Source organism: Lytechinus pictus, chromosome 3 (genome assembly GCF_037042905.1).
Source record: "Lytechinus pictus isolate F3 Inbred chromosome 3, Lp3.0, whole genome shotgun sequence".
Classification (NCBI taxonomy): domain Eukaryota; kingdom Metazoa; phylum Echinodermata; class Echinoidea; order Temnopleuroida; family Toxopneustidae; genus Lytechinus; species Lytechinus pictus.
In genome coordinates this window covers 78,676,002-78,697,883 of record NC_087247.1, presented here as the reverse complement: position 1 = coordinate 78,697,883, position 21,882 = coordinate 78,676,002, and the positions used below count along the sequence as shown (strand labels likewise).

At 35.2% G+C, this 21,882-nt stretch overlaps 1 protein-coding gene across 1 annotated transcript in view; it reads left to right on the top strand.

The window, feature by feature from the left end:
- The first annotated feature begins 3,385 nt into the window (after window positions 1-3,385).
- The window catches only part of LOC129256658 (glutamine--tRNA ligase-like), a 41,833-nt gene continuing 23,336 nt past the window's right edge, over window positions 3,386-21,882 (top strand). The window contains exons 1-8 of the mRNA XM_054894819.2: window positions 3,386-6,001; window positions 6,241-6,359; window positions 6,897-7,068; window positions 9,154-9,239; window positions 11,834-11,920; window positions 12,793-12,971; window positions 15,387-15,495; window positions 16,033-16,163. Coding sequence (XP_054750794.2) covers window positions 5,893-6,001; window positions 6,241-6,359; window positions 6,897-7,068; window positions 9,154-9,239; window positions 11,834-11,920; window positions 12,793-12,971; window positions 15,387-15,495; window positions 16,033-16,163 — 992 coding nt within the window. The 5' untranslated portion in view covers window positions 3,386-5,892. The remainder of the gene's footprint in view (window positions 6,002-6,240; window positions 6,360-6,896; window positions 7,069-9,153; window positions 9,240-11,833; window positions 11,921-12,792; window positions 12,972-15,386; window positions 15,496-16,032; window positions 16,164-21,882) is intronic.

Sequence of the window (21,882 nt, the reverse complement as noted above, 5' to 3'; positions counted from 1 at the left end):
CTAGGCAATTTTTGTGGTCCTGAACAAATTGTGTATGCAAATAATTACTGCGAAGAGTGAGAAGATTTTTTTTTGTCAAGGACTTCTTGCAGTTAGCAATGAATGCGTTACATGTTTCAACAATAAAATAGTGCGAGCGCAATGTTTTTTACCTAAAGAAGGGAAATTCTAAGCTTTTTTTGTAAACGTGAACAGGATAGGTATATCACTGAACAATGATGCGAGAGCGAGGCGCGAGCGTATATAGGTAGACCTAGAAAATAATATAGGTATAAAGGCCTACCTATAAACCAATCAATTTTTACACAGCGCGAGTAGAAGATACTAATATTCAGACCATAAAAGTGACATTTTTACAGAACACTTGCTAAAAATCAATTTGTAACTTTTGAAATGAAAGTTTGATTACTGAGCTGAAGTATGTTCTGTATATTGACTTTAAAATGTGATACTTCAAAGTCCATATTGTGCATGATATGTAAATCACCTACCAGGCTATGCGAGCACGAACAGTGAGCGAAAATTTTATAAAGTGACATGAAAGATTTGTTTTATTTTCCAAGTCTTCCCCTCATCTTATTTTATTCATTCGTTTTCCTCCTCATATTTCACTTATTTCTTTTCCCTCATCTTTTCCGTTTTTGTTTCTTTCCCCCTTTTTTCTTTTTGTTTTTGCTACACCAAAAAGGGGGACGGTCCCTCGCCCCTAGATCCGCCTTTCTGGAAATTTAAAGTGAAAATATTCTGTAATGAAGACAGGATCATTATGTATATAGGCAAGGCTTTCAAATCCATGGGGGCGAAGCGGCCACTTAGGCCCCCCCCCCTCTATTGGCGGCGAAAAGGGAAGCTCAGTAAAGAAAAAGAAGAGGGAGGGAATGAAAAGATGAGTTAGGGAAGAAAATTATAAAAGAAGGAAGAAAGTATAATAAACCTGGGGAAGGGATAGATAATAAAAAAGAAATAGTTAATAATATAAACAAAAAATTTGCTCACGCTTCGCACTCGCATTGACTTGAGCGACATAACAATCTGTTCAACATGTTCAAGAGGATATCAACTGCCCTAAAATATTCATTTTTCAAGTCTAGTCAATAAGTACAAATTATTCTGGTAAAAAAAAAATGCTCGCTCGCAGCTTTTCTAGTAATGATTTTATCCTTTTGTGCAATTCTGTCCCCCATACAAATTTAAGACTGGTTATGGAACTGACCACCCCCCCCCCCCTCAAAAAAAAATAATCATAATGATATTGATAAATAATATGCCTAAATGTAAAAAAAATAAATACTCCCATCAGGGACCAAACTTAACTGTGTCAGTTATCCAACCCCGTGAAGACCGACACTGGACACCCATACATATACGGCGGTGAAAGCGAAAATGGGGGGGGGGGTATGCCCCCAAATTCTTTGGCTAGGATTTAACATTAACTAGGATATAATGCTGGGGTGGTACCCCCGAAACCTCGCCGAAATTCAGCAATAAAAAATTAGCAAGCTCTTCCAGACTTCATGGCACATACGTCATCACATTTTTTTCCTCCCGTTCTTTTTTTTTATAATCCTCGATCGTCAATCCGGATGTGTTTTTATGGGCCAAATTCCACCTTTCCTTAATCCCTTCTCTTCATTTTTCAATTCAGTTTCATCGCATAGGCCGATCCGGGGGCGAAGTACCCGGGTCCCCCTATAGTGGCGGAAAAAACGAAAAAAATAAAATGAAGAAAACGAAAAAAAAAAAAAAAAAAAAAAAAGGAAAAGGGAAAAGAGAAGAGAGAAAAAGAATGGGGGATAGAGGAGAAAGTCAAGTAAATAAAATAAGGTGAGGGGAAGGCTTGGAAAAAAAGAATCTTTCATATCATTATTTAAGTTTTTCGCTCGCGCTCGCATGTTTGATGTCGAGATACAAATCTTCCTCAATAGACCGATATGGTGTATATATATATATATATATATATATATATGTATATATATTTATGTGTGTGTGTGATATACAAAACCTATTTCAGCTCGGACATCGAGCTGTTATTATTTTGTTCGATTTACATTTTTTTTTAATGTGCAGCCGTAATCCGTTTTATGTCTCATTATCAATGCAGCTCACACCACGCGCTAGCTAGCAGCATTATTTGTCAACTACCCATTCTCTAGTTCTCATATATTCCATAAATTCTCAAAATATTCCTTTTCAGGTCATTGTCAAAACCTATCAGCTAGCGATGCGCGCTCGCATTTTGATTGGTGAGAAATGTAACTCTATAACAAACTATTCAAAATCCCTTTTCATGACAATTTATCGGTTCGTGGTTGTGCTTGCACTAATTGTTAAAGATGTATCAACCAATGTCTTCTATTCATTAATACAAAAATGCTAAGAATATCCAGTTTTCCGAACTTGCTCTCGCTCTCATCGGGCTTATCAGAGTAGTAAATAAGATAACAATTTCATGAATTCCCAACAATTATATTGTCTTATTTTCAGAATGTCGACAAGTTTCATCTCGTGATTAGGGAGACTAATAGGAAGATAATTACCATTTTCATATGATGACAAAATGTCCTTAGAATATCAGCTCGCGCTTCGCGCTCGAATCTTAAGTGCGATCCAACTCCAATTTACAATTTTCATTTTCATTGTTTGAAACTAGTGCTTATATTGACGTTTTCAGATCAAAATATCAAAAATTTTCTACTCGCACTTCGCGCTCGCAATATAGATGTAGGAAGATACCTAATTATACCCATCTTCACGAATTACAAGATACGAATACTAGTCATGCTATAGTATAGTGCCCCGTTTTTAGCTCTAAATCTCACATTTTTTCCCATCGCGCTTAGCGCTCGTATTGTTTAGTTATATACATATCCCGGATACCTATCCAGTTCAGGATTACAAAAAATGCTTAGAATGTCAATTTTCTTGGTTTGAATGTAAAAAATGATCGACTCGCACTCCGCACTCACATTATTCGATTTTAGTGAAATAGGCCTACGTATCGTCATGGCTATACTGCAATTAGAACAGGTCCCTTTCTATCAGGCTCGCACTTCACATTCATGTTCGCAGTAGTTATTAGTTAGATATACGAATCTTGCTCAGGATCAAAAACATTACTCAGAACGTTTTTTTTTTTTCAGGAAAAATATGGCATTTCCAAAAAATTTCAGCTCTCAGCTGACTGTTACAGGGGGCCGCGGAACGGTTTTCAAAGTCGGGGGGGGGGGGGGGGGCTGACCACGCAAAAAATCACAATCCTATGGTAATTTTTACGTTTTTGTACACGGTTTTGGAAAAAAAAAGTGCCCAGCCCCCCCCCCCCCCCGCTTATAGCGGTCGATCGTGGAAAATATGGATGAAAAATCCCCCCCCCCCCCAATATTGGCGAAAGCTGGATCCGCCCCTGCTATCATATTAACTTGTTCCATTCTAATTTCCTGTTTCCTTATGCCTCATTTCCTTCCCATTCCCGAGATAAATACCTGTTCTATTTTCCAATCTCTTATATATATATATATTTTTTAAATCCCCATCATTTATTAGTATTTCGCGATTGTTCTTTCTCACTGTAGTATATAGGCCGACATCAGTCGCTTCCTTTTCCTCTTTCATTCCCTTTCTTCTTTCCATGTTCTTTCTTTTCCTTTTCTTGTCCATTTTCTTGTTTTCTTGTTTTCTTCTTCCTTTTGTTTACTTTTCCCTTTCTTTCTTTTCTCCATTTTTCTTCCAATTTCCCTTCCCCAATGCATGCGTTGAAATATGACGTGAAAAACATGAACACAATCATCGTACACCATAAAGATAATGTCGTACCCGCAAAAATATGTACGTGAATGTTTTGCTCAGCTAGCGAGCGTGGCCAATGGCGGTCGCAGTATAGTGCAATGTATCCCGTGGTTCAACCAATCTTGCATCTTGTCGCACGAGGAAATTTGTAGCCAAAATTTTCACAGAAACATCTCCAATACGTTTTCATGAATATACGTTTACATGAACCTCAAAACAAACTTAAGTAACATGTGAACTACAGGTTGGAGGGACAGCATAAGGGTAAGTAAGTCCACATATTTTTGTTTACAATGTTACCGTTGCCTGTACTGTGCTCCTCGCCGAACTCGCTGGGGGAGAAACTCGACGGATACCATGCTATAACAACGACTGGCGAGCGTACACACGGAGTTAGCAGACTACGCTCGCAGGGATATTTCGGGTTGGTAAAAGTGGAATGGCCAGCGATCGACGAACAGGGGGGAAAATCAGTCGTGGACAATAGTGGGCGCTATGTGAGTGCTCGTAAATTCAGCAAAATGCTGTTTAAATTCAGCGAGGAAAATGATTTCATTTCTCAGTGTTTATTTAAAATTTTAATATTTCCAAGAAGAAATTCTGTCAATTTCTCATTGAACTATTATCAGCGATTGTTATTCAATGGAAAAGATCCATTCAAGTGGAATTTTTGTATCCTTTACCAACACTATCCACGAGCTTTAATGTATCAGAAAAAAGTTGGAATATACCGCCTTTCTCCTCCCCTCTCTTTCTCATTTTCATGTCCAATCACAGAGCTAGAGAGATACTAGTACCGGTACACTATTTTGGGCTCATTGCACTTTTTTGACCGGGGGAACCATCTATAGTAAAATAACTACGACTAGATTATGTGTTAAAGGTGCACTTCATTCACTCGCTTAAGTACTAGGATGAGCACCCAACAACCGTCGTGTGGTGAAATTTGTATGACAACATTTCAGCAATAGGTTTCTTAGCGGATTCTCCAGCGCTGTGACTGCCTGAAGCTCTGGGGAGAAGTTTGGCAGTGAAGGCCCCATTATTGCAAATTTACATGTTCTCATTTATCATAATTTTTTCAAAAACTCTTGATATTTGATAATTACCTCCTTATTTCATATATTTGAATAGATGACCGACACATTCCTACCAAATTTAGACTCATCGAACTGGAAGTTTTTGAGGGGGAAGGGGTTACTTTGGAGATTAACTCAGTAAACATGTGATTGTAGAAATAAGAGTTAAAAAATATTCTTTTTTTAATTACTTCTTGGGTTTCAGTGAAAAGTGGCAAGTCTTAATTTATGAAGTGTAATTGCTTTCATGAATATATGTTGCTGGAAAAGGGACCAAGGTTTAAAAAATATTATGAAATGGTCCAAAATAGGGCAAAGATTTATTAGATACTTTCCAGGGCCCTTAAACAGGCCCAAAGGCCTAACCCCTGCTGCAGGGACTTCTTGCTTCACGCTCGTATTGTGTGCTTTCTGCACATATTTTACCCTTCGTGATAGGTTTCAGTTTTTTTTTAGGTGATCGAGTGGCATCCCTCATATATACACAAAGACATCTTTTTCTTGCACTAACCATATAATCTTTTAATGGATCATTTTCATACTTGGCTAATGTAGGATTGACAATGATTTCATGGGATTTTGAGTGTACAAGGTCATAGGTCTTTACATACATTAAAATATCTTGTTCTTATGAAAACCAATTATCCACCTGACGGACCAACTTCAAATCTTAACTCATGTATGTGATGATCTGAGATTTTGGTCACAAGGACAAAGTTCAAAGGTTACTCATGCCATCATAAAAACAAAAAGTTAGGTACATATTTCTGATCTGGCAATGGCAGAGGTACAAATTTCAGTCAAGAATCCATTTAATTTTGTAATTATTTTTTTTCATAGAAAAACTTTATGGTAGATAATTTTTTTTTTGTAACATATGCTATCTTGATGAAAAATAAAATGAGATATTGATATTTTAGAAGATGACCTTTCAATTATGTTTTTAGGTATGAATTATAAGATTGATGTACCATATTCCTTCTAAAGCAAAAAAAAATATTGATTTTATTTATGTATTTTAGTCCCTATGACACTCTGTTCTGTTTTGTTTCTAATACAGGTGGAAAAGGCCATAAGCAAGCACAAAGAAGGGCTTGTTGAGAAGAGATATCATTACAATATGGGCCTGATCATTAGTAAGTCACAATTCCATCCTTATTGTTGTTTCTCCCTATAGTGTTATACATATGCCATTATGTGTCACCTTTCATGAGAAATGAAGTTAAATGACATAAGCCTAGCACTTAGATATCTGCACTTTTGTAATTTTGTAATATAAGAATGGAAGTACAAAATATTATTCACATTATGAAACTATTTCCAAAGCTGATTTTTAAATATTTGTTTCATAATTAGTCATGTTTGTTTTTATCAGGTGAAGTTCGTCAGAAACTAAAGTGGGCAGATGGTAAGGCTATCAAGACAGAAGTTGATATGCAAGTGACCATTCTTCTTGGTCCTAAAACAGAGGCAGACATGGTGAAACCAAGCAAGGTAATTACATCATCATCACTTATTTCAATTCAATTCATTTGATTCAAGTCAATTCATTCATTTGTTAAACCATCAAAGGGATAAACAAAACATAATAAGTGATTAACAAGGTAACAAAAACAGAAAATATATAGATGGCTCGGAGACCCTGGGAAACAATGCTTATAAAGCGGGGTCACCACAATCCATTGATACATTACTAATAAATTCAAACATAATAGAAAGAAAAACTAATTACAATATTAAAGATGAGAGATTATAACAAAATTAATCTAAAATCTAAAATTCCTGCAATAAAAAAAAAAAGAGGTGGGAGGCAGGGATAAGGGGGTATAAGACATGTTAAATTAAAAGAGGAGGGTAATACGTCAAAAATCCATTTAACATATTCACCAACGAATTTCATAGAAAATATATGATGTTCAGTTATTTTTAATGTAACAACCCTCTCCTAATTTCTTTAGACCCATTACATGGGTAGTGATATGTAGTGAGATTTATTTGCAATGATGTAAATCTATTTTCCTCCTTTGGAAGGATGGAAAGAAAGAGAAATCTAGCAGTGATAGCAAAGGCAAATCAGTCAAGAAATCAAAAGAAGAAGAGAAGAAGTCTGAACCTGAGAAAGAATTAGAATCTCCTGCTGAACAAAAATCATTCTCATCTGTCAATCAACTAATGGGTGAAGCTGTCAAATTTCACAAACCAGGTGAGATTATATTTCATCATAACATCTTTATGTCTACTTTCTGATTAAACTTTGTAGCAACCATGATAATTAGTGCATTGAGCACTCAGTAGGGTTTATACAAATGTATAGTAAAATGCATAACTGTTCTGTACCAATGTTCAAGTGTGTTGAGATTTGTTTGTCTAGTAAAAAGATATGCATTACCCATTTGAGAACAAATGTGTAACTGATATTGAATTTGCCCTTTCCTGTTTTAAAACAAAAATTTGGTTGAATGTTGATCCTGTATTCCTTGGTTTAACCAGGGAAGTGTTATAGAAGGAAATGAAACTCGAAAAGTAAGATTTTATTGCCCCCTTTAGGCAAATCCGAAGTGAAATTGAGAGGGGACACCCTGCTGATAACTGCTGATAAGTCTCTCACCAGCCCCCAAAATACCCCTGCAGGCCGCAATGATTACGCAACCAAGGCTTACTTTTATCGCTTTCCCTGCCTCGCTCCTAATCTCCGCTCTCCTAGCCAAACGACTTCGTCTTTTGATCTCACTACCTCGGAGCCGATAACATGACGTCATTTACATGATTTCTCAATAGCTGAGTTCAGAGTGAAAAGTTATATGTACACGTTTTGGCTGCGCACCACTCTGTTGATTGCTGGAGACATGCGTAGTTATCACATTCGCACCCAGTGTATTCTAACGATTCAGCCGATATCTCATTCATCAAATTCACTTTTCGTAAACCGGAGTAACAAGGTTTGTTATCTATTTGTTTACATTTTTGTATATGATATGATATGTAGATTTCATTGTATGACCCGCTAATCTTGGCTATTCTTCTGTTATATGTAAGTGAAGAGGAATAAAATATCTTTATGATGGTAGTTGTCTCATTGGCGTGTTCTCGCGTGCCTAAAAGTTATGGTACTTCAAAGTTGGTTGATTTTCACCGAAATCTCCAGTTTGGCCGTTGATCGACTCGATTCGAGCGCCACGCGTGCATGGAAAGCGACTTTCGTGCAGCTGAATAATGGTATAAGATTGCATGGAAATGACCATGATTTATTTATTTCAGTTTATGTTCCATTATTAAATCATTAAATGCTGTGTTTGGTGGGCTTTGGGAAGTTTCATTTTAAGTTCAGTTTCGATGGGAACGATTTTGCGTGCGGCTCAGGCTGCACATCTACCGGGATAGCGTAGGCCCGGAGCGCAGGCTTACGAGGTGTATACAGTCCCCGAAGACGAAGTCTCGTTGCAATGACAATGCAGGAGACTAACTTGTTAAGTTTTAAAGATATTTGAATTCAATTATTTATCTTGAAACCAAGAATTGTGTTTCGAAGAATATCGTCAATGTCACTGTGTTTACAATCGGCGTCCATCTTCGCAGATAAGCGTATCCCATATTGCACTGCGCGAGTCCTGTACTTCCGCACTGTCGCGACCGTGAGCGGACTTTACGACCGACCGCAGGGGATTAAGCCAATTATGGAGAATAACAACGGCTCCGCGCATGCTACAAAGGGAACTTTTCGAGTTTCATTTCCTTCTATAACACTTCCCTGGTTTAACCATCCATCTTCCCCTCAGGAAGATAAGAGTGACTTTAATTTTGGAAACTACTTTCATACAGGTCTATGAAGTGGTGCAATTGTTTGCAACAGGTGTATAAGTGGGTTCCACCAATGATTTCTTCATTGTAAGGTTAAGATAGTTTGGCATCAGTTGCCATAGCATGTTCATTGATTTAAAGGTGCTTCAATCAAAAAGTTTGGACTCAAGTTTTATGACCAATAGAAGTTGTGTATATTTTTCTTGCCTCACCTGGAAAGTCATTATGATACAATTTGTGAAGACAGAATAATTAGCAGAACCCACACACATGTATACTGATGTGTTACCAGAATTTTCATTTCTTTCCTAGAGTCTGGTGTCATCAAATTGTAATCTATTTCCAAATGAAAGATCAAGACCACTTACTTTAATCCTAAGACTATATTTGTAAAGACCCTTTGAACATTCGGTATTAACAAAAGATTATCTTGCTGAATAAAGTGCATATTTTTCATCCTAACTTATGCACTTGTTATATTACTTACCAGGTGAAAATTATAAGACTGATGGATATGTGATTACACCCAGGACGATGGAACTACTTCAAGAGCACTTGAAAATCACAGGAGGACAGGTACATATTAAATTTGATTTACATGATTTTTCAAGAGTTGTGTTATAAGCTACTGAAATACTTGTATCTGACTGGCTCAGAGCTAATTTGTCATTGAAAGTTGCAGACTACTTGTTTCGTGAAACACTCTCCTGATTCAAGTTGATATTAATATATGGAGTGCACTTGTACCTACATGTATCTAAATAATAGACAACAATGACTCAACCTCTTTTAGCAGGCATGGAAATATGTAAAGCTGCCCCAACACATGCTAAGCTTCCTTTTGTGTTAAACATCGACAAATCACACACACACACACACAAAAAAAAGAATACATTTACCAAATTCTGACCACATAGTGTGAGGTTAATAACATCCAAGGCATAGTCTTAACTCAGAGATGCTACAAGAACAGCCCTTACATTTTTCCCCACAATGAGGTCATATTGGATGTTTTTTGTCTCACCTGAGAAGCAGAGTGAGACTATAGGCGCCGCTTTTCCGGCGACGGCGGCGTCAACACCAAATCTTAACCGAAGGTCAAGTTTTTTAAATGACAGCATAACCTAGAAAGAATATGGACCTAGTTCATGAAACTTGGCCATAAGGTTAATCAAGTATTACTGAACATCCTGCCTTAGTTTCAGGTCACATGACCAAGGTCAAAGGTCATTTAGGGTCAATGAGCTTAGACCATGTTGGGTGAATCAACATCAAAATCTTAACCTAAGGTTAAGTTTTTGAAATGTCATCATAACTTAGAAAATATATGGACCTAGTTCATGAAACTTGGACATAAAGTTAATCAAGTATTACTGAACGTCCTGCCTGAGTTTCAAGTCACATGACCAAGGTCAAAGGTAATTTAGGGTCAATGAACTTTGGCCAAGTTGGGGGTATCGGTTGAATTACCATCATAACTTTGAAAGAATAATCAAGTATCACTGAACATCCTGTGCGAATTTCAGGTCACATGACCAAGGTCAAAGGTCAATGAGCTTTGGCCATGTTGGTGGTTACTGTTGAATTACCATCATAACTTTAAAAGATTATTGATCTGATTCATGAAACTTGGACATAAGTGTAATCAAGAATCACTGAACATCTCTCATTCGAGTTTCAGGTGACATGACCAAAGTCAAAGGTCGTTTAAGGTAATTGAATTTGGCCATTTTGGAGGTAATTATTAGATTGCTGTCATAACTTTCAAAGTTTATAGATATAGTTTATATAATGTGGATATAGGGGTAATCGAGTATCACTGACAAGTCTTAGGTCGCATGATCAAGGTCAAATGTCAATTATTGTCAATGAACGTAGTATTGTATCATTATATGAATGGTGTTTTTGTGAATAATTATTTTATAGAAGTTTTCAAAGTCAGCACTGCTGCTATATTGAATCGCGCGATGCAGGTGAGACTGCCAGAGGTGCTCCACTTATTTTTTTTTATTTGGAAATATTTGAATTTGTTGTAGAAAATAATGATGAGTTAGAGCAAGTACTGGTATTTACTTGCAATGGTTAATCTGCAAGTTAGTGTAAAGTGATATTTTCTGACAATATTTTAGAAATATCAAGCATCAAATTTTGATAGAGGAGACTAATTGGAATGATACCAAAAGTAATTGTGTATGTATATTAAGAACCCACTGTGTATAAGAGGAGAGAAAAATGTTTAAATAAAAATTTACTTGTAAACACAACCCATTTTGATAAGTCACATAATAACAAGAAATTAGTTTATTACTCTTACTGATGATGATAAAATGTTTTGAAGTTCACATTTAATATTTTTACAAGGGCCAAGTCAAACTGACTGGTCCACTGTTGAAATAAAGATAATTACATCAGAAATTCATAGAGTTAAAGACATTCAATTAACCAAGTAAATTACTAAAATTTCTTAGAGTTTCAAATTATATTATAAGTGGGACCATAGAAATAAAATTACCATACAGGACATCTCAATTTTTGTGCTTGAATTTATCAGCCCATAGCATGATATCGAATTATGTATGGGTACGTCCATTTTTTCTGCTTGTTTGGGACTCTTACTGTGCTGCATTTCAGTTGTACTCTGCAGTGGAGTTTTAAAAATGGTAAACAAGCAGAACAATATGGTCACACCCATATAACAGTATGATGTTATGTTCTGAACTTCTGATGAATTCAAAATTGAGAAGTCTTGCATGGTAATCTTTTTTTTTATTACTGGGGGGTGTTTCACAAAGATTTAAGTATGACTGAGAGTCGCACTTAATGCAGACGCGTACTCGATATGAAACGCGCAATCTTATCGATTAATACGCAGTTGTGCATGTCCTCTTGGCATGATCTGACCAATGAGGCCATGTCTTTTATAACAAATGCAACTAGGCATTTAAGTGCGACTCAAAGTCATATTTAAATCTTTGTGAAACACCCCCTTGGTATGATATTGGCCTTAAAAAGGTTTCACGATCTTTGGTGACACTGAAAATGCATTTCTGTATTTCAACGGTCCATAGGTCTTAGCCGAAAAAAACATAACTGGTAGGAATTGGCAAAAAAACCCTTTTATGACATAGCCTAATATTAATTATAATATTAATAATGATTGTATTCTCTAGGTTCGCACTCGCTTTCCACCTGAACCTAATGGCATTCTTCACATTGGACATGCAAAGGCGATCAACTTTAACTTTGGTTATGCAAGGGTAAGAATAATAAGTATCCTGTAATTTCCAAGATTCTATCAAAGATAAAAACACATAGCAGTGGTCTGTTGTTAAAGAGTTGAATTTGAATACAATTTATAAAAATCATATGCATGCCCTAAATGCAAGCTTCTAATTTTTTGTTGCATATTTTTTCTGTATCCAGTCCCTAGAGCCGATGTACAGTGTATCTCTTCTAAATGTTCATGTCATTTTAAAATGTGCTCTGGATAACCGATCCTCGATAACAAAACAGCTTTGCCATTGAGGATGTTTGATACAGTCCTCATGAATAACCTCCCCAACTTCTAAAAAGTACTATTTTAAAAATGAAACAAGTATTATATTAATTAACTGGTCCACTGTCTGTTGGTGTATTATGCTTAGGTCACACGGCCCCTTACGTAGCTGCGGTAATACCTAGTTTTTACTGTCACGATTTACGCCATGATTTGCCTTTCGTAACTGACTGCAAATTTTTTTAACCATTCAAAATTTGAATACGATTGCCACGACTGATCTGATCACTATGATTACTTCACGATCAAGACCGCCGGTTTAATTGTGGCGTGAATCATGGCAGTGGGAACTAAGTATACCGTAAGTGGCCGTGTGGCCTAAGCATCTCTGCACAAAGCTGTGCAATCAATTGAAGGGCACAGTTTTCATTGACCACAATGCATAATCAATCATGAAAATCAATTTTAGGGTTTATTGCTAAAGGTTTTTTTTCAGGTTCCAGTTCTGTCAAATCATATTATATGATTTGTATTACTTGTCTTATTGTTAAAAAAATGAAATAATTAATGAAATGAAAACGAATAATTTTCTCGTTTTGATTTGGAAACCTCAAATTATGTTTATTGTTGAAGGCCAATGGAGGCATTACATTCCTGCGTTATGATGACACCAACCCTGAGAAGGAAGAAGAGAAGTTCTTTACCGCAATCTATAATATGGTGACTTGGCTTGGTTATCAACCCTACAAGGTCACTCATGCATCAGATTACTTTCAGAATCTATATGATCTAGCTGTGGAACTCATCAAAAGGTAAGAGTTTTTCCCTTCTGGTTTGGATTGGTTGGATGCCCCATAGATCAAGCATAGACCTATAGACTTATAATGAAATGAATGATGTATGGTTTGACATACCAGTAGTATGCTCACTTGTATGACCACTGATATTCCTACTGCAAGTACCGTAAGTAACGGACTATAAACCGCACCCCCAACTTTGGACTAAAAAAAAAAAAAAAAAAAAAAAAAAAAAATCCTTCTAACATTTACATACATATTTGATGTACGAAGAAACAAAAACTCAGTTAAAGATTTCAAGGTATCCAAAGAGATTACCGGTATGCGGAAATCTGCTGTTCTTGATCAATTTATCTAAATGTTAGCAAGAAAGAAAAGTCCCGACAATATTGGCCACTTACACACTCACTCACCTCACAGTCACAGTGTACACACACACAGCACTGCCGTTCTTACATTGCAAACTACGATACGGTACCAGCAGTACATCTTATCAAATTATGATTTGTCTTTCCCGGCGTAGGAGGAAGAAACATTCACATTTCTTGCATCACAACCTCACAATCACTTTCAGAATTTGTCTAGCATTCGATGTCTTAATTTTGCATGAATTTTGGATACGGGATTACAGGAAGGTTCAAGAAACAAAGAAATTTGCATTTTTTCCAATTGTTTTTACGGCTTCGTGCCGTCTCTCTCGTACGTGGTGTACATGGTATCTTATGAAAAGCAAACAAGAAAGAAAAAATAAGCTGGCACGAAACGGGACTTTCGCGGCCGGCCGGCGAGGGTTAAAATGAATAGCGCCAGCTTAAGTCGCACTATATAACCACAATACAACGCAAGCTAGCTCTCAGCTCGCTCAACTCTCGCTCAGCTGTGACAAAATATTACCGAGTATGCTTGGTTTCTCTTTGAACTTAGCCAGGGTACTTTGCTGCTTTGAATCGAGAATAAAGTCGAAATTAGTGTCATGAAGGTGGGTGCGTTTGTTATGGACAATATTTGATTAAGATCGTAATAATCGCTTCCCATTACCCGCGGCTCATACCCCTCTAAACGACATTGCCCTGGGCGGCTACGCCCGGCCACTCGATGTGTTGTGAACTGGCAGACGTCTTACATGTTCGGGAGGGGTTACGGCGGGCTGGCTCAGACCCGTCAGTGGATAAACCGCACCCCCGACTTTTGCTTCTATCCCGCCGAGAAAAAGGTGCGGTTAATAGACCGTTACTTACGGTATGCAAGTAAGAGCCTATTCCAGTGACACTGTTCAACTCTGTATGAGACAGTGCTCTAAATAAAAGACTCCTTCTAACATTGTGTAGACCAAACCTGAACCTATTTCAGGAATAAAGTCTTTTTGTCAAATACCAATCCATACATCCTTTAGGACAACCTAGATATTGGAATTAAAACCCTCAGAATAAGTAAAGAAGATTAAATATTGGACAAAAGAAAGCATTGCTTGACCGTTTACACATCCTGTACGACACATCCTGTCTCTCATTTAAGATATATGCTGGTCATTGTCTCTATAAACCACACCTATGGACACCAATGGACACCAATGTCTTTGTATGGTATTTATACCTCTAGAGATGTGATCCCAAACAGGATCTGGTCAAAACGTCGTTAAATGTTCTTTTCAGAGCTAACATACAATCAAGAAAGAATTAACAAACGGTCCCTTTTAGGACTACATACATAATCTTTACCCTAAAAAGGTTCCATTAAACAGGATCTTGTTTTCTTTTCTTATTAGGATGACTCATAACAGGCAAAAAAGAACCTTGTTCATGTTTTTATACCTGGATTACTTGATTTTTCAATAGAACTCAAGTTATCAAGTTGATCAGGTCTATGTTAATTGCCAAAAAACTTGTCCTTTTTAACAATATTTACAGTTGACTGGAAGTAAAATGTTGATTTATAAATTTGAAATTGTATTGGACACTTTTAATTCACCTTGATGTAAGAGTTTTTTTCGACAAAGAAAGTGATATATATATGGTTGAGAAAGTTGAAATATGACTTTAAATGAAACAGTAATAATTTGACAGATATGTGTGAAATGTAATATAATAATTTGAATGGTTTAGAGACTAAAATGAACGAAGTCAATAAAAAGTATCCATAAGGGCAGTAACTCCAAATATACAAACATCTGACCTCATATATGTGGGACATTGCTGAAATTATTTGTCTCTGTTTTCTAGTTTGTATGAAATTTGTCATGCTATCAAATGATAACGACTTGCGAAATTCATTAAGTGATTTAGGAGTGGGTTGAATATGCATGAAAGTATTTTAGAATTGCCCATAAGAAGATTAATTCTGCTCATTTGGTGTCTGCATTGCATAATTTTAATTCACATTCATGATTTAAATATGATATTGCAATATCATATCTTTACATTTCTTTGGTAGAAATCTTGCCTATGCATGTCATATGAAATCAGAAGACCTGAAAGGATTCAATGTACAAGATTCACCATGGAGAGATAGGCCTGTAGAAGAAAGTCTGAGACTTTTTGAGGTAAATAAAATGGGTCAGTCAGTCATCCAGCTTTTAAATCTGATTTAGTCCCTAACTACAGGGATTTACACCACACATCATTCTCACCGTTGCTGTCAGTCCTCTAATCCAAATCATGTTTTCACTCAAACACCATGTATGACTCCCATACAACATCACTGATCTCACACAACTCATATAAACTAATCCTTTTATCTTCTGAGGAAACCTATTTCCACCTAACAATTCTCCACATTCCCTAAACTACCCATCCAAATCTTGTCCTTGATCTCTTATTTCTACTGTTTAAAAATTTTGGTCTGTCTGTTTTAGATGAGAGTAACAAAATCAACTTTGTTCCTGATATGTGCAATATGTAACATTGATACCAAAGCGTAAAAGCAGCAAAATAAAATGATGTATCTCTGACATGTATGTATGTAACATTGTTATCAGAGTGAAGAAATCTGTCATTGATGGGAACAATAATGAAGAGAAAACATGGATGAAACTTGTTTGAGAAAATTATATTAAGCTTTGATATGTTGATTTTAACAGGATATGAAGAAAGGCAAGTTTGAAGAAGGTGAAGTGACACTACGTATGAAGACCACGCTCGAAGAGGGCAAGAAGGATCCAGTAGCTTACCGTATCAAATACACTCCTCATCATAGAACTAAAGATCAATGGTTAGTACTTTCATTTATTAACATAGTTACTACTCAAGAGCAAGGGTCCAGTATATTACCATATCAAATACACTCATCATCATAGAACTAAAGATCAATGGTTAGTACTTTCATTTAATAACATAGTTACTACTCAAGAGCTAGGATCCAGTATATTACCATATCAAATACACTCTTCATCATAGAACTAAAGATCAATGGTTAGTACTTTCATTTATTAACATAGTTACTACTCAAGAGCTAGGATCCAGTATATTATCATATCAAATACACTCCTCATCATAGAACTAAAGATCAATGGTTAGTACTTTCATTTATTAACATAGTTACTACTCAAGAGCAAGGATCCAGTTTATTATCATATCAAATACACTCCTCATCATAGAACTAAAGATCAATAGTAAGTACTTTCATTTATTAACATAGTTACTACTCAAGAGCAAGGATCCAGTTTATTATCATATCAAATACACTCCTCATCATAGAACTAAAGATCAATGGTTAGTACTTTCATTTATTAACATAGTTACTACTCAAGAGCAAGGATCCAGTTTATTATCATATCAAATACACTCCTCATCATAGAACTAAAGATCAATGGTTAGTACTTTCATTTAATAACATAGTTACTACTCAAGAGCTAGGATCCAGTATATTATCATATCAAATACACTCTTCATCATAGAACTAAAGATCAATGGTTAGTACTTTCATTTAATAACATAGTTACTACTCAAGAGCTAGGATCCAGTATATTATCATATCAAATACACTCCTCATAGAACTAAAGATCAATGGTTAGTACTTTCATTTATTAACATAGTTACTACTCAAGAGCAAGGATCCAGTTTATTATCATATCAAATACACTCCTCATAGAACTAAAGATCAATGGTTAGTACTTTCATTTAATAACATAGTTACTACTCAAGAGCAAGGATCCAGTTTATTATCATATCAAATACACTCCTCATCATAGAACTAAAGATCAATGGTTGGTACTTTCATTTATTAACATAGTTACTACTCAAGAGCAAGGATCCAGTATATTATCATATCAAATACACTCTTCATCATAGAACTAAAGATCAATGGTTAGTACTTTCATTTAATAACATAGTTACTACTCAAGAGCAAGGATCCAGTATATTATCATATCAAATACACTCCTCATCATAGAACTAAAGATCAATGGTTAGTACTTTCATTTATTAACATAGTGACTACTCAAGAGCAAGGATCCAGTATATTATCATATCAAATACACTCTTCATCATAGAACTAAAGATCAATGGTTAGTACTTTCATTTATTAACATAGTTACTACTCAAGAGCAAGGATCCAGTTTATTATCATATCAAATACACTCCTCATAGAACTAAAGATCAATGGTTAGTACTTTCATTTAATAACATAGTTACTACTCAAGAGCAAGGATCCAGTTTATTATCATATCAAATACACTCCTCATCATAGAACTAAAGATCAATGGTTAGTACCTTCATTTATTAACATAGTTACTACTCAAGAGCAAGGGTCCAGTATATTACCGTATCAAATACACTCTTCATCATAGAACTAAAGATCAATGGTTAGTACTTTCATTTATTAACATAGTTACTACTCAAGAGCAAGGGTCCAGTATATTACCATATCAAATACACTCATCATCATAGAACTAAAGATCAATGGTTAGTACTTTCATTTAATAACATAGTTACTACTCAAGAGCAAGGATCCAGTATATTACCATATCAAATACACTCCTCATCATAGAACTAAAGATCAATGGTTAGTACTTTCATTTATTAACATAGTTACTACTCAACAGCAAGGATCCAGTATATTATCATATCAAATACACTCCTCATCATAGAACTAAAGATCAATGGTTAGTACCTTCATTTATTAACATAGTTACTACTCAAGAGCAAGGGTCCAGTATATTACCATATCAAATACACTCTTCATCATAGAACTAAAGATCAATGGTTAGTACTTTCATTTATTAACATAGTTACTACTCAAGAGCAAGGATCCAGTATATTACCATATCAAATACACTCCTCATCATAGAACTAAAGATCAATGATTAGTACTTTCATTTAATAACATAGTTACTACTCAAGAGCAAGGATCCAGTATATTACCATATCAAATACACTCCTCATCATATAACTAAAGATCAATAGTAAGTACTTTCATTTATTAACATAGTTACTACTCAAGAGCAAGGGTCCAGTATATTACCATATCAAATACACTCCTCATAGAACTAAAGATCAATGGTTAGTACTTTCATTTATTAACATAGTTACTACTCAAGAGCAAGGATCCAGTATATTATCATATCAAATACACTCCTCATAGAACTAAAGATCAATGGTTAGTACTTTCATTTATTAACATAGTTACTACTCAAGAGCAAGGATCCAGTATATTACCATATCAAATACACTCTTCATCATAGAACTAAAGATCAATGGTTAGTACTTTCATTTATTAACATAGTTACTACTCAAGACCAAGGGTCCAGTATATTACCATATCAAATACACTCATCATCATAGAACTAAAGATCAATGGTTAGTACCTTCATTTATTAACATAGTTACTACTCAAGAGCAAGGATCCAGTATATTACCATATCAAATACACTCCTCATCATAGAACTAAAGATCAATAGTTAGTACTTTCATTTATTAACATAGTTATTACTCAAGAGCAAGGATCCAGTATATTATCATATCAAATACACTCCACATCATAGAACTAAAGATCAATGGTTAGTACTTTCATTTAATAACATAGTGACTACTCAAGAGCAAGGATCCAGTATATTATCATATCAAATACACTCTTCATCATAGAACTAAAGATCAATGGTTAGTACTTTCATTTATTAACATAGTTACTACTCAAGAGCAAGGATCCAGTTTATTATCATATCAAATACACTCCTCATAGAACTAAAGATCAATGGTTAGTACTTTCATTTAATAACATAGTTACTACTCAAGAGCAAGGATCCAGTTTATTATCATATCAAATACACTCCTCATCATAGAACTAAAGATCAATGGTTAGTACCTTCATTTATTAACATAGTTACTACTCAAGAGCAAGGGTCCAGTATATTACCGTATCAAATACACTCTTCATCATAGAACTAAAGATCAATGGTTAGTACTTTCATTTATTAACATAGTTACTACTCAAGAGCAAGGATCCAGTATATTACCATATCAAATACACTCCTCATCATAGAACTAAAGATCAATGATTAGTACTTTCATTTAATAACATAGTTACTACTCAAGAGCAAGGATCCAGTATATTACCATATCAAATACACTCCTCATCATAAAACTAAAGATCAATAGTTAGTACTTTCATTTATTAACATAGTTACTACTCAAGAGCAAGGGTCCAGTATATTACCATATCAAATACACTCCTCATAGAACTAAAGATCAATGGTTAGTACTTTCATTTATTAACATAGTTACTACTCAAGAGCAAGGATCCAGTATATTATCATATCAAATACACTCCTCATACAACTAAAGATCAATGGTTAGTACTTTCATTTATTAACATAGTTACTACTCAAGAGCAAGGATCCAGTATATTACCATATCAAATACACTCTTCATCATAGAACTAAAGATCAATGGTTAGTACTTTCATTTATTAACATAGTTACAACTCAAGAGCAAGGATCCAGTATATTATCATATCAAATACACTCCTCATCATAGAACTAAAGATCAATGGTTAGTACCTTCATTTATTAACATAGTTACTACTCAAGAGCAAGGATCCAGTATATTACCATATCAAATACACTCCTCATCATAGAACTAAAGATCAATAGTTAGTACTTTCATTTATTAACATAGTTATTACTCAAGAGCAAGGATCCCGTATATTATCATATCAAATACACTCCACATCATAGAACTAAAGATCAATGGTTAGTACTTTCATTTAATAACATAGTGACTACTCAAGAGCAAGGATCCAGTATATTACCATATCAAATACACTCCTCATCATAGAACTAAAGATCAATAGTTAGTACTTTCATTTATTAACATAGTTACTACTCAAGAGCAAGGATCCAGTATATTATCATATCAAATACACTCCACATCATAGAACTAAAGATCAATGGTTAGTACTTTCATTTAATAACATAGTTACTACTCAAGAGCAAGGATCCAGTATATTACCATATCAAATACACTCCTCATCATAGAACTAAAGATCAATGGTTCATATACTGAAAACCTGATAATAATGGTAATGATTTAAATAACTTAGTTCTTGAATAACCATGGTTTGTAACTGTATAATAACAATATATTGTAGAATGCAATAATTTGTTGTTGAATTTGATATTTTTATGCCTCCGTCCACTGGGTGATTCAAGTTCGGTGTTCAGTGTTGGTGTTGAGAGTTTGAAAAGGCTGCTGAACCAAGCTCCAACACTGAGCTTGATTCAGAGGAACGATACCGTTTGCGATATTGATAGCCAATTACGTCATGCCTCTGCGCTGCGCTGCTAGATCATCTCAACTTTATGCGAGAACTTCACGAAAGTGAAATTGGGGAGAAATTAGAGAAAAATCTCATCGTACAGAATGCCAAGGCCAAAATCAATTCAAGAATCTGAAAGAACAAAAATTATTGTCCATTGAAATATTTAAGGCTCTACTGATTTGTACTCATGTTAACTGTAAAAAGCTAATTTTACGGGCTTCAAATCACCAATACCGAACTTGAAATCACGATTTTCCCAATCCCTGGGGGTTGGTGTTGGTGAATGGGGAAATTACACATAGATCGTCAACACCAGCTGTGAAGCTTGGTACAGCAGACGACATTCAACACCAGTGCCAATACGAACTGCCGGAAATATGTCATATTTTCCGAGTTCAATCCAAACACCAGCATCATTTTAAGTACGATGTTGTGACTGGTGTTAGTGTTGTCACAACACCAGATTTCAACACCGTCCTTGAAATCACCCTATGTAGGTGGTGCCAGAGGCATTGTGTTTTCAAGAAGTGTTTGATGGATTGAATTCTTATTTGGATCATGTATGCATATGGAGTGACAATCACAGATGTCAAAGGTTCATTGTCACAGAGGTCATATACCTTAAAACTTGCTGTTTTTGCGAGTACCCTTTGACAGATCAAATTCTTATGTAGATCATTTATGCGTTATGAGAATATGCGGAAAATAGAAATTCTTTTCTTTAATGACACTGAGATTAATAATGTGAATAGTCTTATATTAATTTGATGGTTTTTACATGATCAGAATATACTTGCAGTATGCAATATAATTCATATTTGGCAATGGCGGAGGCATAAATTTCAACTGTGTGCAATTGAGAATCCATCTAGACTTAATTTGATTCATCCTTCTTTTCTTCATACATCCTCTTTACCTCTCCCCCCTCTCTCTCTCTCTCCTTTCCTCTTTCTCTCTGCTTATTTGTATAGCTTTGGTAAGATTTTGTTTACAAGGATTATTCAGTTACAATAGATTGTTACATGTTTTCATTTCATTAAATCTTTGTTGGATATTTTAATTACTAGTAGTACAGTAATTTATTTTGAGACAAATAAAGTCAATAATAATAATACTAATAATAGTAAATTTTTATATAGCGCTTTTCCCAGAACGGCTCAAAGCGCCTTACAGC